The 17,199-nt window shown below is 50.4% G+C and overlaps 3 protein-coding genes across 4 annotated transcripts in view; all 3 read left to right on the top strand.

The window, feature by feature from the left end:
* The window catches only part of Kmt2a (lysine methyltransferase 2A), a 79,522-nt gene extending 76,302 nt beyond the window's left edge, over positions 1–3,220 (top strand). Inside the window, exons 34-36 of the mRNA XM_059267734.1 lie at positions 999–1,082; positions 1,646–1,775; positions 2,633–3,220. Coding sequence (XP_059123717.1) covers positions 999–1,082; positions 1,646–1,775; positions 2,633–2,908 — 490 coding nt within the window. The 3' untranslated portion in view covers positions 2,909–3,220. The remainder of the gene's footprint in view (positions 1–998; positions 1,083–1,645; positions 1,776–2,632) is intronic.
* Positions 3,221–8,105: 4,885 nt separating this feature from the next.
* Ttc36 (tetratricopeptide repeat domain 36) lies at positions 8,106–11,651 on the top strand. Its single transcript, XM_059266873.1, has 3 exons — positions 8,106–8,214; positions 9,053–9,241; positions 11,389–11,651. The coding sequence occupies exons 1-3, from the start codon at positions 8,106–8,108 to the stop codon at positions 11,649–11,651; spliced, it is 561 nt and encodes a 186-aa protein (XP_059122856.1).
* Positions 11,652–12,505: 854 nt separating this feature from the next.
* On the top strand, positions 12,506–17,029 carry Tmem25 (transmembrane protein 25). 2 transcript variants are annotated; one of them, XM_059266872.1, is made up of 8 exons: positions 12,506–12,593; positions 12,838–13,149; positions 14,270–14,560; positions 14,758–14,889; positions 15,213–15,243; positions 15,414–15,529; positions 15,662–15,736; positions 15,883–17,029. In XM_059266872.1, the coding sequence occupies exons 1-8, from the start codon at positions 12,524–12,526 to the stop codon at positions 15,954–15,956; spliced, it is 1,101 nt and encodes a 366-aa protein (XP_059122855.1). In that variant the 5' UTR covers positions 12,506–12,523; the 3' UTR covers positions 15,957–17,029. The 2 variants fall into 2 exon arrangements, with proteins under 2 accessions (XP_059122855.1, XP_059122854.1); XM_059266871.1 differs by lacking the exons at positions 12,838–13,149; positions 14,758–14,889 and having other exon boundaries at positions 12,524–12,593.
* Positions 17,030–17,199: the final 170 nt, after the last annotated feature.

Here is a 17,199-nt window from a genome sequence, read left to right as displayed (position 1 = left end):
CTTCCAGAGGTCCTGAGTTCAACTCCCAGCAACCACATGGTGGCTCTCAACCATCTCTGGTGCTTATAATAAATAGTTAAATCTTTAAAAAAAAAAATTTGGAAATTTGCTAATAGTTGTTAGAACTCCCCTCTTCAGCTGGGCATGGTGCTACACATCTGCAATCCCAGCAGTCAGGAATTAGAAGCAAAAGCATCTCAGGTTCAAGATCATCGTCAGCTACATTCTGACCTTAAGTGGAAAGCCAGCCTAGGCTACATAAGACCCTGTCTCAAAGAAACAAAACAAATAAAAAACACAAAAGAAAAACTTGTTTTCACGCCAGTGCACAGGGCACTGTCTGATGGGATGGCAGTTTCTTGGGTGACATTTGGAAGACTGAGACATAGTTTACACTGAAGTAGCATTAGCTGGCTGGTAACATAAAGAATATGAAGGGGCTGGAGAGATGGCTCAGTGGTTGGAAGCACTGGCTGCTCTTCCAGAGGACCTGGGTTCAATTCCCAGCACCCAAATGGCAGCTCACCACTGTCTATTTCAAGATCCAGTGGATCGGAATCCCTCACACAGACATGCAGGCCAAACACCAGTGCACAAAAAAATAAAAGTTAAAATGAATATGAATATGAAATTTGAAAAATTGTGGGATGCATGTTTTCTTTAACAGTATTCTATCCCAATAACTATTCTTGTGATACTTGTTACTATTGTCCCAAAGAGCTGTATATATTACAGTGGAGTCAGTCACCATGGGCACATGCGTATGGTCCCAACACTCAGGAGGCTGAGGCAGGAGTGTTGCCTCCAGTTTGAGACTACCCTGGGCCACAAGGGTCTTGTCTCAAAAAAACCCAAAATGAAGTCTGGTGGTGACTTTTGGGAGGCAGAGGCAGAAGAGCCTGAGGCACTCTTGGCTGACATGGAGCAAGTACGCCCGCCCTGTAGCAGCCCAGCCCACCCCTCAGAACTGAATTCGTAACAGCATTCTTATCTCTTAGGAGGGCAACAAGCATGGATCTCCCGATGCCCATGCGTTTCCGGCACTTAAAAAAGACTTCGAAGGAGGCAGTTGGTGTCTACAGGTAGGGCTGCGATTTTCGAATTTCAGAAAACTAAAATTTTTCCAAAGAAAGTGGACCAAATACCTCTCTCCTTCAGTCATTGAGGTTTTTAATAGATTTGTTGAGTCTGGCTTGTCGTAGCTGCAGCTCTCAGTGTTGAACAGGAATTTAACTTAAGACTTCTGCTTCTTCTAGTGGGCTACAGTGGAGAAATCATTAATGTTTGGTAATTCATCAGTACAGTATAATACACACAAATGAGGTGAGGCCAGACCTCCCTGACTAGGTGTCTGTCTCTATTAGAAAACTAACAGACTTTTTTCACCTATTCACACAATTCATTAATTTGAAAATTTGTATCTTGGTGTCTGGAGAGATGGCTCAACCATTAAGAGCAGCAGTTGCTCTTGTAGAGGACCTCCGTTTGGTTCCCGGCACCCACACAGTGGCTCACAACCATCTGTAACTACAGTTCTAGGAAGTTCAATGCTGCCTTCTGACCTCCACAGGCAGCAGGCATGTATAGACCTAAAAAATTTGAAAGAGGAAATTTGTGTCTGGTCTTTCCTGTGCCCATGGCCTAGGTCTCCCATCCACGGTCGCGGTCTTTTCTGTAAGAGAAACATTGATGCAGGTGAGATGGTGATTGAGTATGCTGGCAATGTCATCCGCTCCATCCAAACTGACAAGCGGGAGAAATACTATGACAGCAAGGTGAGTGCCTAGCTCCCTCCCTAGATTCTCGTTTGCTCTAGAAAGGGGCCATGAACTCTTAGCACAGTCCTTGGATCCCAGAAGAAATGATAACATGACTTCACTTCGGAGGTGGGTTGTTGCTTTTGTTGTTGTTTGGTGAGGAGGGGTATTGAGTCCATAAAAACTTTAAAAACCATTTTACCTCTCCATATTTGGTGATGAACCCCATCTGAACTCCTCTAAGGATTAGTAAATGAAGGTGCTCTTTAGTGATTGGTCTGTGTACCCCAGGATCTGAAGTACATGGCTACAGAAGTTTTAGGTTTTTACTATGACGTGAACAGTCTTCCTGTAGTCTAGTGAATTTCTATAGTGTAGAAATTCCTCCTCAAAGCATGTTGAAAAATAGGAACTAGGAGAGAAATTTGGAAATTTTAGAAGAAACTGGCTCCTCTCTGGTAACATCAGGAACAACATAGGAAATGTTCTTAACCCCGAGCAGTGATAAGTTCAGCCAGGTATGATGATTCCATACCTGCCATCCCAGCACTTGAGCTTGAGGGGGAAGCCTCAGGCCTCAGGTTCAAGGTCAGCCTGGGCTACACAGAGAAATCCTATCTTGAAAATCAAAATGGCTCAGGCTTGATGCCCGGAATTCTGTCCTCAGAACCCATGTGGTAGAGGGGAAGACCTGACTCGTGAAAGTTGTCCTCTGGCCCCCACCCACGTCCTAAAGCTCTTGAAAGAAAGAGTAAGTTCAGGGCTGGGAATGTGGCTCAGAAGTAGAGTGCTTTCCTACTTAGCATGTGCACGAGTTTGGGTCTGATTCAGTAAATTAATAAGTAAATAAATGGTTCTTTTTCCTACTTGTGTAGGGCATTGGTTGCTACATGTTCCGAATTGATGACTCGGAGGTGGTGGATGCCACCATGCATGGGAATGCCGCACGCTTCATCAATCACTCCTGTGAGCCTAACTGCTACTCTCGGGTCATCAATATCGATGGGCAGAAGCACATCGTCATCTTCGCCATGCGTAAGATCTACCGCGGGGAGGAGCTCACCTATGACTACAAGTTCCCCATCGAGGACGCCAGCAACAAGCTGCCCTGCAACTGTGGCGCCAAGAAATGCCGGAAGTTCCTGAACTGATGCTGCTCATCTTCCTGTGATGGAGTGCCAGGACCCAGGGCCACCCAAAGCCATGCTGAAGGATTTCCCAGCGGCCAGGAGCTCCAGGATTGAGCAGGCAGTTGAGGGTCCTCGGGCCGAGCACCCTGGCGTCCCACATTCACATCATGTGATCATAGTGAGAGACAGGGGTCTCAAAGAAACAACCACGGTTGGCTTTCTCCTGGGGCCTCTGTGTTTGTTGTAAAGTGTGGGAAATGGGCTCCTGGGGGACTACCCGGAAGGAGCGTGGAGAGGGTTACGTACAGGAGATGGGATCTGAGCATGTCCTCAGAGTGTCATCCTCGTCTCAGCCCGAGCTCGCCCTGTGAGCGATGGTCAGATAAGACCCCAGATACAGGGCTGGTGGGATACCTGGTAGCTTACCAGTTCGGCCTGGCCTGTGGCCATCTGTTAACAAACAGAGGGGCTGGTGGTTTTCCCTACTGCTTATGAGTTCACTTTGGTTGGGAGACAGGTTTCCTAGCACCTCTGGTGTCAAAAGGCTGTCTTGGGGTTGTGCCAATTAATTACCAAACATTGAGCCTGTGGCTGTAAGTGGGAGTGTTAACCTGTGAGCCTTACCGCAGCCAGTGACCTTTCTTGACGATAGGAGCGGCTCCCTCTCCATCCCTCCTTTCACTCCTCCTCCTCCCCTCCTCCATCCTTCATCTGCTGCTTTCCCATTCTTCTTTCTGGGTGGCAGGGCTTACCTCCCTGCTCAAGGACACTCCCTATTGGGTATAGGAAGTGCCTACAGAAAGTCCTCTGAGCCTGTAAGCACTCCAGGCGGAGAAGTGGACAGGAGCCATTGGCCATAACCAGACGGAATTCCGAGATCTCATAAAGCTCCACTGGGAGTTTTAAAGTGATATATGTAGCAAGATTTTGGTTTTTTTTTTTTTTTTTTTTTTTTTTAAGCAAGCTAAAGATAATTTAAATAGGATCTGAGTCATGCAGCAGCCAGAGTACAGTAACCGGGATAAGCCCCAGCCCCTTCCTAGGACAGGCTTACGTCCTCTTCCCTATCTTAAAAGACATAGGATGATGAATTTCCAAATGGTCAGTGTCCAGCTAAAAGAACACTAATGAGATCTCAAGACCCCCGACTTGGGGGACTAGGCCTCCCGAGCTGAGGGACCTCTGCCAGCTGTGTGCCGCCCGGCTGAGCAGATTAATGGCACTACTGCCCCGGTTACTTGTGGACAAACAGCAGCCAATGTTTCTTTCCTCCCCCACGCTAGTGTCTTGAACCTGTTCAATTAAGTCATTGGATTTTGCTCTGTTCTGTTTACAGTTTACTATTTAAGGTTTTATAAATGTAAATATATTTTGTATATTTTTCTATGCGAAGCACTTCATAGGGAGAAGCACTTAACGACGAGGCTATTTTTTAAACCGTGGTATTATCCTAATTTAAAAGAAGACCGGTTTTTAATGACTTTTTATTTTCATAGGATGAAGCTAGAGAAAATATTCAGCTGTCCACACAAAGTCTGGTTTTTCCTGCCCAGCTTCCCCCTGGAAGGTGTACTTTTTGTTGTTCCATGTGTAGCTTGTTCGTGCCCATTGACCTAGATGTTCCCTGGCTCTGCTCTTTACGGTGATGGAGAAGGAAGGTCACCCGCTCTGTTAGGCACTGCCCTCCATTGCCAAGGAAGCTCCTAGAGGCTACAGCACCTTGGCACACCAGTCTCCTGCACTGCCCCCTCCCTCTGGAGCAGCTCCAGAGTGCAGAGCAGCGCTCCATTTCCCCTGCCTTTCTCTTTCAGAGTTAGCGGCCAACAAGTTGGCGACCTGACATTTGCCATTCCTGTCTGCCTCATAGATCTCATCCCATTCCTTCCTCTCTGCCCGCCAAGTCCTTGTCCCTACAAAGAACCCACTGACACCTCGTGCCCTCTTCGGGGCAGCCTGTTGAAACTGAAGCACAGCCTGACCAGCCTGACCGCTCGCGATCAAGCAGACCTCTGCACCTGCCACAAGGTTTCAGGGTAGTGCAGTCCACGTAGAGGGTGGGGCGGCCTTTTCTCCTGCGGAAGTCAGCCAAGCAATATGATACAGCCCAGCACTCTCTGCCCAGGACTCACGGCTCTGCTGTGCCTTCCATCCTGGGCTCCCTTTTCTTCCATGACCTTAAGAACTTTGTCTGGTGGCTTTGCTGGAACATTGTCACTGTTTCCACTGTCATGTGGGACGCCCAGCACTGTGGCCAGGATGGCAGAGACTTCCTTGTCATCGTGGAGAAGTGCCAGCAGGGGACTGGGGAAAGCACTCTGCCCAGACCTCACCCCCCACCCTCCTTTTGCCCATGAACAAGACGCAGTGGCCCGAGGGGCTCCACTCGTGTCTGGCTTCCTTTCTTATTGCACTGTGTGAGGTTTTTTTGTAAATCCTTGTATTCCTATTTTTTTTAATGAGAAAAATTGAAGCTGCATTTGTTACTGAAACGATTAATGCACTGATGGGTCATGCATTCACCTTGAGAGAGACCCAAAGGCCAGTCAGAGGGTGGGGGAAACTCAGCTAACAGACCTAGTTACTGCCCTGCTAGGCCATGCTGTACTGTGAGCCCCCTCCTCATCCTCTTTCTACAAGCCCGATCCCTGAGGACGGGGGGGACCCACCTTCCTCCTCCTACCAGCTGCAGAAGGTTTGCCTTGCTCCCCACCCACTGTCAACCACAGAAAGAGAAATCCTTCTTTCAGCTCAGCCTTGAGTCCATTGCCAAAACTCAGCATACCTGCCAGCAACTTGGGGGATAAGCCAGTCTCCCCACAAGGGGGGACGGGGGCGACAGAACAAAGGGCACAGCTGTCTCCAAAACATGTCTGACTTCATTGTGAAAGTGACCAAGAGAACCTCCTCACAAGAGTGCAGCTTGAGAACTTGCGTGGTGGGTCATTCCCGAGAATCCCCCAAGGGGCGATCCCCATCCCCAGGAGTGACAGCTGCAAACCCTGGGTTCTCAGAGCCAGCTCACTAAGGCTTTGCTGCTAGAACCTGTTGTGGCTCCTGGTGGCCAGGACAACTGTGGAACCAGAATAGCTGCATGGCGCTGACCCTTTGGCCGGAACTTGGTCCCTGGACTCCTTCATCGTTATCCACCATGTCCAGCACAACCCCTTCCCTGTTTTTAGACCAATCACAATTTAGGGGGAAGCCCTGGCACCTCTTAGGTTTTCAACCCAACCTCCTTTGCCAGGACCCAGCTCACCTCTATCAACCCCCGGCCAATCCAATGAGCACCATGCAGCAACCTTGATTTAAAAAAACAAAAAAAAAAAGACTAAAAAAAAAAAAAAAAAAAAGCAAAAAACAACCTAAAAATTAAAAAAATACAACACGCATATAAAAAAGACAAAAAAAATATTTTAATGAATGTATCTTTCTAAAGGACTGACGCTCAATCAGAAACCTGAAAATACTAAAGGTCAGAGCCTCATCAGATGTTCACTTCTTTTGGATTTGGGATTCTTTTTCATAGAAACCAAGTTGGGTTTTTGTTGTTGTTGTTGTTGTTTTTAAGGAAAAGCGGGTCATTGCAAAGGGCTGGGTGTAATTTTACGTTTCCTTTCCTTCGTTTTAAAGCAATACAAAGTTATTGAACAGATAGTTTTGTGCCGAATCATGAAAAATCATGAATACCAGTCAAGTCTCACACTCGGAAAACTTGCAACCTTTCTGTTGTTTGTTTGTTTTGGTTTTCAAATAAATATAAATATATATATATATAGGAACTAATATAGGAATGCACCAGTGTAACAAAGCCTAGTTCAGTCCATGGCTTTTACTTCTCTTAACACTATAGGTAAGGATTGTGTTGCAGTTGCTAGTAGAGGCAGGAAAACATCCGGTTCCTGGAGCCTCTGAGTCCTACACAGGAACCCCGAACCACAAAGGGATGACAGATGCCCGTCCCCAAGGTCTGAGTGCAATGCAGAGACGCATCACCTGGGCTCTTCCTGCCTGTGAGCATTGCCGCCTGGTACCTGTACTCCTCGTTTCTCTACTTTTGGTTATGAATGTTGGGGTTACCACCTGCATTTAGGGGAAATTGTGTTCTGTGCTTTCTGGTTTCTTGTTCTGAGGTACACTAGTTCTGTCTTTCAACCAAGAAAATAGATTTGTGGTGTTTCTTTTCCTGAACTTAACAGTCTCCTTAGCAAATACAGGTAGTTGAATAATTGTTTCAAGAGCTGAACAGTGACAAGCTTCATTTCTAGAATAAGACATTTCTCAACAGCTGTATCATGTAAAATGGATCTTTTGGGGGTTTTTTTGTTTTGTTGTTTTGTTTTGTTTCCCTTTTTTCCCTTGTGTTCTTCCAAGCTTCTGGTTAGAGAAAAGGCGGGGGTGGGGGAGGAAAATGTGTCTAAAGTCCATCAGTGTTAACTCCCTGAGACAGGGATGAAGGAGAATACTTTAATAGTTCAAAAATAATAAATGCTGAAAGCTCTCTACGAAAGACTGAATGTAAAAGTAAAAAGTGTACATAGTTGTAAAAACAAAAAAAGGAGTTTTTAAACATGTTTATTTTCTATGCACTTTTTTTTATTTAAGTGATAGTTTAATTAATAAACATGTCAAGTTTATTGCTGCACTCTGCCTCGATTCCTTTGGCCTCGGTGGGGGTGGGGAAGGGAGGGGCTTGTGAATGAGTTACCGGTGCCTTCCGACCTCCCTTTTTTTTTTTTGGTTTTTTTTTTTTTTTTTGGTTTTTCGATCAACCTCTCTTCTTTAAGATGGTTCCCTTGCCTGGAGTGTCCTCCACTGAGCAGTGATGTGTATCGAGGACCTCACAGATTCTGGGTCGAAGGACTTCCTTTCTGTCTACCTATCTCCTCTAATAGGAGGTTAGTGGTTTCTAACCCGACCATAATAAAATGAAAGCATTTGGTACCCTCGGTGTTCTACTCCACCTTAAGACTGAAACAGGATTTGTTTATTCTGTGTTAGGGGTATGGGTCCAGTTGGGAAATACTGTATAACTACCAGGCCAGGTCACTAACCCTAGCCATGGAGGCTGAGCCAAGGGCTGGAAGACACTCCTTCTGACTTGGGGGTGGTCCCCAAACAGAACCTCCTCCATTCACAACTACCAGCCAAAAGCCCTGCCCTCTTCCCCATCTTCCCTTGTACCCTGAGTTACCTTTGGGGACTTTGGGAGCTGAGCACCATGGGGAGTCCAAATGATCAGGCAGTGCTGCAGGCCATCTTCAACCCTGATTCCCCGTTTGGAGATGTCATTGGCTTGGACCTAGAAGAAGCAAAGAAAGAGGATGAAGGTAAATCTTTGACCCTGGCATCTACCTCTCCATAGGCCGGCTGGCTGGCGCCTGAGGTACAGGATATGGTGAGGCAGGACCCCTCACTCATTCCACCCTTGCAGATTATGTCTGTGATCGGAACCAGAGAGGTCCTCTAAGGTTCAGGGCTTAGGGTTGGCAGGAATCGCTCTGCCAGAGAAGGCCAGAGTTTCTCAGTCACTCAGCCCTCATACCACTAAACCAATCTTCCCACGATCCAAGCGTAAGTGCTGGCTGAAGTCAAACTCTCAAAGCTTTGACATAAGGGATGTTACACACACCCTCCCCCCAGCAACAAGGGTGGAAGACCAACAGGGCGGGATGGCGGCTCAGTTGACACACGCTGCCATAACAGAGCTTCATTTGTTGAGCACATGACAAGCCAGGCGCTTTGCTTCTGCAGGAGGTGAGCCCTTACCACAGCCTCAGGCTGAAAATGTGAAGGACAGATCTGGAGTCATTTTCACAACCTGGGACTGTTACGGTGGCCTTTGTGTCAAAGGCAGTGTGTAAACCAAAATGAGGACAAGCGAAAGAGCCAAAGAGAAGGGTTCAAATCTAAGCTCCACAACCTGGGACTGTGGTCTAGAACAAGTCACCAATGTACAGGTGTCCCTTTCTCGGGTCTCTTAGTGCTGGTTCGCAGTTTTCATGACCTCAGCTACTCCTATCCCTCCCTGACTCCGCAAGTTACCTCTGCTGTGATGCACACCCGGGCAGCATTATGGTTCAGGTGCCATAATGCTGGAGCCCAAGGTGTCTTTTCATTTTCTTCCCCCACTGTACACGTCCCCACCTTGTTTCTTCCCCGGTGCAGATGGAGTTTTCCCTCAAGCACAGTTGGAGCAGGCCAAGGCCCTGGAGCTGCAGGGAGTGAGGGCCGCCGAAGCTGGGGACCTCCACACAGCCCTGGAGAGGTTTGGCCAAGCCATTGGCCTGCTGCCTGAGAGAGCCTCTGCCTACAACAACCGGGCTCAAGCCCGGCGGCTCCAGGGGGATGTAGCAGGTGAGGGGAAGACACCAGAGATCCTCCACAGAAAGACTCCCTTCCATGAAGGGCAGAGATGAATTGGCTGTGGGGTGAGAGCATTTCAGGAACAGAAACCCTAAACTCCCTGACACCCATGTTCTTACCTATAAAATCCAGGACAGGGTATGGATTCTGCTAGCTTCATGAAATTGTTAGGAAAACCAAGAGGCTACATTCTGTTCGTGAACTTAAGGAACATTTAATAAGAGCCTTCCAGGCAACAATAAGCTAAAAGTAGAGGGCGCGAGGATAAAAGATTTATATAGCAGTCACTGTGGATAGGCATGATGCACTCAACTAGGCTGTACTAACAATCCCTGTGACCACCCGAAAAGGTATGTGTTGTCAATTCCATTGTGAAGATGAAGAAAAGGAAGCATACAGAGGTTAAATAGCTTCCCCAGTGTCCTCCAGCTGAGGGGTGGCTAGGCTCAGCTATGAACGAGGTGGCAGGGCTCTAAATCCCATAGTACTGCTCCCCAGGGAACTCATAACTAGGCTAACAGCGGGCACATTTGAGAGAAAGCAGCGTTAGACCTCTTCCTGAAGGGCAAGTTCTGAAAGATGAGGAATCAGTTGATACAGTCTGCAGGAGCCTAGAAAGCATGCCTAGGTCCGAGGAGCCTCAGATCTCCAGGCTGGCTGCAGCAGCCCCCATGGAAGGATGGAAAGCAGAGCTTTGCAGAAGTGTGCAGAGACCCAAGGGTGACAAACTACAAGTGTCAGAGAAGAAGGTGGTCGGCACTCAAGGATTTATCTTGGCCAGGGAAGGTAACTGGATCAAACCTGGTGTATTCAGGTTACTGTGACTAGAATGGGGATCATGGGACAGAGAGGAATAGTACTAGGGATTGGAGGCCAGGTGGGTGTGAAGTGTAAGCCAGAGACCTGGTAGAGAACCAGGTCATAGATAGGACTAGTTGGCGGTGTCCTAGAACCTAAACTAGAGAGTTGGACTCCATCCTAATGACAGTAGATGATACCCAAAGAGGTCCTTTTGCAGGCTTGTCTGCCATAGACTGTTGGTGACAGCCTGCAGATGGAAAGTGGGTGTCAGAGGTGACTCCACCTGTAGGGGCTTGGATTCCAGCAGACTAGCCATGGAGAGGGAAACTGAGCAATGCCTGGTCCCAGAGGGGCTCAGTTTGCAGTCTGGGTTGGGTCGGGAGCGTAGCTCTACTGTGTTTCCTGAACCAGAACTAGCCTTTCTCCAGGATGGTGCTGAGCAAAGCCAGGGGCCTGGCAGCCACTTTAGGAGACTATAGAGAATATGGATTGAAGCAGGGTCCAGAGACAGCAGCTGGTGGACTTCACAAAACCCCCAAACTGGCTGCCTGAGGTTCTGAGTTCTGAGACTCAACCCAAGTATATTCCTCTGAGAATCACAAAAATAAAACAGGGCAGCCAGCTCTGGCTCCACGACCTTCCAGTGAAATTAGATACAGGGTAATGAAGACCATGGAGATAATGAAGGAGGAAATGAGAAGAATGCCGCTTTCATAGCCTGCAGTAGAAAAGAGGGGGAAAGGCGAAAAGAGGAGATTGACTTTATAGCAGGTACAGTTGTGTAGCTAACGATATGTTTCTTACTAACTTTAAGTGCGTTGGTGTGAAGGTGTCTGATCCCCTGGACCTGGAGTTATAGATGGTTGTGAGCAGTCAGTCAGTGTTCTTAACCGCTGAGCCATCTCTTCAGCCCCAATGATACGTTTTTTGAACTCTAGGATTCAGAGTGGGTCACCAAGCATACAGTAGATGCTTAGCTATTTATCCGCGGTGTGAGCCTCAGCTCTTTGGCAGTTGGCAGATTCACTAATACAATGACCAAATGCTCTCAGCAACATTCACCTTTGGGTCCATCAGTGGTAGAACATACCGGGGACGAGGCCAGGGCGAGCCTTGGACTTTAATCTCAGCTTTGCCCGTGGGTGGCCCCCAAGCCACGTCTATTAACCCGTCACCTCCCTATTAGGAATGACAATCCCTCTTGGCTCAAAAGTCTGCCACACAAAGGCGGGTTGTGAATTGCGGGGATGGGCTGCTCAGCGGGTGGGCTGGGGCTCGGATGCCCGCACCCCGCTGACCCGCGCCATCCCCCCCTCCCCCCCCTCGTCGGCCCGCAGGCGCCCTGGAGGACTTGGAGCGCGCGGTGACATTGAGTGGCGGCCGGGGTCATGCCGCCTGCCAGAGCTTCGTGCAGCGCGGGCTGCTGGCGCGATTGCAGGGCCGGGACGACGACGCCCGCAGGGACTTCGAGCAGGCGGCGCGACTGGGCAGCCCGTTCGCGCGGCGCCAGCTGGTGCTGCTCAACCCGTACGCCGCGCTGTGCAACCGGATGCTGGCCGACATGATGGGGCAGCTGCGCGCGCCCACCAATGGGCGCTGAGCGCGGCCGCGGGATGATGGAGAAGGGGAACCCTGACCCAACCAGGACCCAATAAAACTTCCTGGACTGCCGACTGCGTCTGCTTTGCGTCCGCCGACTCACCAGCCAGCCTCAGGGTGGGGACCCCGGAGCGGACGGGAGAAGGCGGGGCTGGAGCGGCCACCTGCCCGTGCTCGGGCAGCGATTGGTCCTGCCTGGCGTGGGCCCCGCCCTTGCAGCGGACTGCGGCGCTCCCCAGATTTAAGCAATTGCTGGGGCGCTGCTCCGGGAGGGAGCCAGGTGAGCCAGGATGCTCCGAAGCCCCGGATGCTCCGCCGACACTCTCCCCCGCCCCCGGCTCCTTGATGCTCTCAATCCAAGTCCACCTGAGCAGCGGAGATTGGGAAAGGGGTGCATGGCGAGAGCTGGGAGGGAGAGCCAGTCCAGGAGAGGTCAGGAGAAGGACGATCCCATGGAGGAAAGGGGAAGGACGTGTGTGTGTGTGTGTGTGTGTGTGTGTGTGTGTGTGTGTGTGTGTGTGTGGTGTGGTGTGTGTCTGTCATCACCTACTGTCAGTGCTGGCTTACGTGTGTGTGTGTGTGTGTGTGTGTGTGTGTGTGTGTGTGTGTGTTTGTGGTGTGGTGTGGTGTGGTGTGGTGTGTGTGTGTCTGTCTGTCTGTCATCACCTACTGTCAGTGCTGGCTTCTGTGCCTGCAGAGTGTCTCTCTTCCTTTGGATCTTGTTGATTGTGCCTGTTTGTGCCCGTGTCTTGGCCGCTGTGGGCCAGTCTACACCAGTGCATGGTAAATTCTTGCAGGAATTGCTAGACCTGCCTGGCTGGTACGGAGGCTATACCCTTTTCTCAGCAGCCTGGAGGTCGATCCCTGACCACCATGGAGTTGCCTCTAAGCCAAGCTACCCTCCGGCACACACTGCTGCTCCTGCCAGCCCTCTTAAGTTCAGGTACACCCCTGTTCATCCTTTGGCCAAACATTTAAGGGGCCAGAGCCCCCTCTTTGCTCTCCTTGTTGCCTGTCCTCAGAATACCCGCTCCAGGCCCCTGAGCTGGGTTCCCCTATCCCCACATCCCTATCCTAAGTCCAGCCAGGCCCTGGTGAGAGAAACCAGCTTGCCTGTCTCTTGGCCTGCTGACCCTCTGTAACTCGTCTGTCTAAGCCCCTCCCAGAGGCTGCCTGCTGTGTTCCAGGTCAGGGGGAGCTGGCGCCACAGATTGATGGTCAGACCTGGGCCGAGAGAGCACTTCGGGAGAATGAGCGCCATGCCTTCACCTGTCGGGTGGCAGGGGGATCTGCCACTCCCCGATTAGCCTGGTACCTGGATGGACAGCTACAGGAGGCCACCACTTCAAGACTACTGAGTGTGGGCGGGGAGGCCTTCTCTGGAGGCACCAGCACTTTCACGGTCACTGCCCAGCGTGCGCAGCATGAACTTAACTGCTCCCTACAGGACCCAGGGAGTGGCCGGTCAGCCAACGCCTCAGTCATTCTCAATGTGCAATGTAAGTATTCCTGAGGTGGGCAGGGAGAGACATTACTGGACCCCCAGCAGGAGACTTTTGAGTGTTGAGTGTTTTGTTTTGAGGCAGTCTTACTACATAGCCTAGGCTGGCCTCAAACTTGCAAATCTGTCTCAGCTTCTCTGGTGCTGAGATTACTGGTATGCATGACACATTCAACTTTAACCGGACATTCACAAACATTAAACACTTTGCAATGCAGCTTGCTTTATCCTCATTGATCTTATAAGGGAATTTCTATTTTCGTCCCTATTTTGCAAATGAGAAATTGAGGCACAAATATATTAAACAGTCTGCCAAAGGTCATACAGACATTAAGAAGCAAGGCCAGGATGCAAATCTAGACCCTTTGGCTACCTTTCTATTCTTTTTTTATTTTTATACTTTGAGACTTTCTTCAAAGCTACTACATAGCCAAGGATGGCTATGAACTTCTGGTCTTCTACCTCTCCAGTGCCGAGATCATAGGCAGGTGCTACCATGCCCGGTATGACTGAACCCAGGACTTTGTGCATGGTAGGCAAAGTCTCTACCAACTAAGCTACAGCCTCAGCCCAGGATTTTTTAATTTGTTTGTTTGTTTTTTGAGACAGGGTTTCTCTGTGTAGCTTTGGAGCCTGACCTGGATCTCCTTCTGTAGACCAGGCTGACCTCGAACTCACAGAGATCTGTTGCCTCTACCTCCCAAGTGCTGGGATTAAAGGCATGCGCCACCACCACCCAGCTGGGTTTTTAAATTTTAAGACAGAGTCTTGCTGTGTGTCCAAAAGTGGCCTCAAACTGGAAATCCCTGTCTCAGCTTCCTGAGTGCTGAGATTACAGGCATGACCACCACATCTGGTTTTATGCTTTGCTAGGTATCAAACTCAGGGCTTTTTGCATGGTAGGCAAACACTCTACTGACTGAGCCACATGCCCAGTCCCCTGGCTTTTATTCTCTTAATCACTGTGAGTTAATGCTGGGCCAGTAGGCCCAGCTACTTACTTGTTCCTTAACGTCCTTCTGGGGAAATTCCTAGGCCCTGGCTTCCATCCACATTTGGGAAAAGGGGCCAGAGTGAGGGACTGTAACGAAAGCACATTTTTCTCTGCTCTGCTCTAGTTAAACCAGAGATTGCCCAGGTCGGGGCCAAGTATCAGGAAGGTCAGGGCCCAGGCCTTCTGGTTGTCCTGTTTGCCCTGGTGCGGGCCAACCCGCCTGCCAATGTCACCTGGATTGACCAGGATGGGTCAGTGACTGTGAATGCCTCTGACTTCCTGGTGCTGGATGCTCAGAACTATCCCTGGCTCACAAACCACACCGTGCACCTGCAGCTCCACAGCCTGGCACACAACCTCTCAGTGGTGGCTACCAATGATGTGGGTGTCACCAGTGCCTCACTTCCGGCTCCAGGTAAGCCACTGGCCTGGCAAACCCTCGGGTGGGTGCCGGGGTCCTGGAATGGAAAGGGAGGCCTTGTTGCCCCGTGGGTGGATCTTGTGGCTGAGTTGTTCCCAGCCACCTTGGGCAAGGGAGGAGTAGTTGGAGCTATGGCATGTCGGGGTCGGGGGTGATGCTCACTTGCAAACTAACCAATGGACAATCTGCAGGGCTCCTGGCCTCCCGAGTGGAAGTGCCACTGCTGGGCATCGTTGTGGCTGGAGGGCTTGCCTTGGGCACTCTAGTGGGGTTCAGTACCTTGGTGGCCTGTTTGGTCTGCAGGAAAGAGAGGAAAACTAAAGGTAGGGTCAGAGGCAGTGGAGGCTGAGGGTGGTAGAAGAGTAACAGTGAAGTTGGGGGGTGGGCAGCAGCAAGGGTGGCAGGCAGAGCTGGGCAGAGCCCGTCATCTCTGCCATGTGGCAGAGCACTTGCTGGGCAGGGCTGGGGGTGTGGCTGCCTGCCCTGCAGACAGCAGGGATAGGTACTGGAGCTGTCTCCGGTCCCAGGACCAGGCCTGGGCATTTGAGAGACTCTTGGCTCAAGGGTCTCGAGTCTGAACGGGCAGGGGGCAGAGCCCAGCATGGGAGGGCACACTGACTCTGTGGCATGGTTTCTTTGTCCTCAGGCCCCTCCCGGCGTCCATCTCTAATATCTAGGTAATGCTTCCTGGGGCTGGGCAGATGGGCTAAACTAAAATGCAAGGCACTGGATTTGAAACTAAAGGACAGGTGGTAACCTGGGCTTCTGGGAGGTCTGGATTGAGCCTCAAAGCAGACTGCGTGCCTGCTGGTACCAGGGTCTGTCTCAGCCTTTGTCTATCCTGTAGTGACTCCAATAACCTGAAACTGAATAATGTACGCCTGCCACGTGAGAACATGTCCCTCCCATCCAACCTTCAGCTCAATGACCTCACTCCGGATCTCAGAGGTATGCCTGGGACCAGTTCTCTCCCTGGGCTTAATCTTTAGAACTTCTAAGAGAGAGAGCCCCCGGTTCTTAGGAGGACATGTGTCCCCTTGGGCCAAGCCCTGACCTGGCACCACCCCATCTGTTACCCAACAGGGAAAGCAACAGAGCGGCCAATGGCTCAGCACAGCAGCCGTCCAGAGCTTCTGGAAGCCGAGCATGGTGGCCTCCTCACCAGCCAAGGTACTGAGCAGGGCCCTGCTGTTCTCCTTAGCTCCTCTTCACATCCCTGTGCTCATACCCAACACCCCTGGGTGCGGGGGCAGAAAGGGCTCTCCCAAGCTCCAGAGAACCAACGTCACTAAGCCCTTGGCATCTCCGACGCACAGGCTTCATCCGTCTCCCGATGTTGGGCTACATCTACCGAGTGTCCAGTGTAAGCAGTGATGAGATCTGGCTCTGAGCTTGAGGGTGAGGCATGAGGCCCAGGCGGCTTGTGGATTCCCCAGAGCACCCCACCCCAGTGTCTCCTTCAAGCCTTCCTCTGCCTGGCCATGTTGTGGTCACGAAGAAGCCATGCCACTGCCACATGGCCCTCCTGGTAGGGGTACCCTGTGGGTCATGCATGATGGATTTTATTACACTCTAACCTGAAAGGCATGGTCTAGCCTTGGCAAACCATTGGTCAGAGCTAGGCCCCTTGTACTCACTCAGTCTGAGGTCTTGCATGTGATAGCTGGGCCCAGGCAGATGGAACCTGGTGTGTTCAGGTGTCACCCCACATGTAAGAGGTTGGCCTACTATGTGCTCCACACTAGTGTCCTCTGTACCTCGTACAGTAGGCAGAGGGATGCCTGTGTGGGGGACAGGAGGGTCTCTGCACAGCTCGGATGTATGTCCTGCCTATGCTATGCAGCTTTTTCCCTCAGGAAAACCATCCCCCTGCTAATCGTAGAGAACCAGACTGCCCTTTGCTCAGGAACCGACCCCTTGCCCAGGGACCTGGCCAAGCACAAATTAGCCCCTTTTGCTGCATATCTCTCTGCCCTTCTGTCCCCATCTCCTCTTGGGCATCAAAGGTCATACACTAGACCTTCTTCTTCACTGGGCATTAGACTTCCATTGGCTGGAGCCCCCAGGTGCCAGCCTCTGGTGTTAGCACAAGATGAACGGGAGGAGGCGACAGGTTGGCTGGCTCCCAGGACAGCGTGTGGCTATGCATCCTTTCGTACAAGTGTTCCCACTTTAAGCACATTCCCCAGGGAAAGGAGGGCCCATGGCTTTCTCAGGCTCCCCATGTTTGGCCTTCAGCAACTCACTGTGTTCTGAGCACTCAGGATTAATGGTTTCTGTCTCTGCATGCCTCTCCCCCATGCAGCAACATCCCTGACCAGTCCCTGGCTGCCCCATCCTATTTAGGAGATGGTCACAGTGGGCATGTAAGTCAACAGTGCCAGAAGATTTAGGGACATAGAGAAATCAGGAACCCACATAACCCCAAAGAGCTAAGAATGCTTTTAAGCAGCAACATGTAAATGACCGGAGAGCAATAGAGTACAGAGTCTATTTTCCCTTCTTGGTATCTTGTTTTGTAATTTTTCTCTTGTTACTGGTTCGTGCTGCACACACAGTAAACTACCTTGACTGAATAAGTATGTCTTTGTTCATTCCTTCAACACTTTTTAATTTGTGTTTGTTTTTTGAGA

This window comes from Peromyscus eremicus, chromosome 7, assembly GCF_949786415.1.
Source record: "Peromyscus eremicus chromosome 7, PerEre_H2_v1, whole genome shotgun sequence".
NCBI lineage: Eukaryota > Metazoa > Chordata > Mammalia > Rodentia > Cricetidae > Peromyscus > Peromyscus eremicus.
This window is presented reverse-complemented; position numbering and strand designations above follow the sequence as displayed.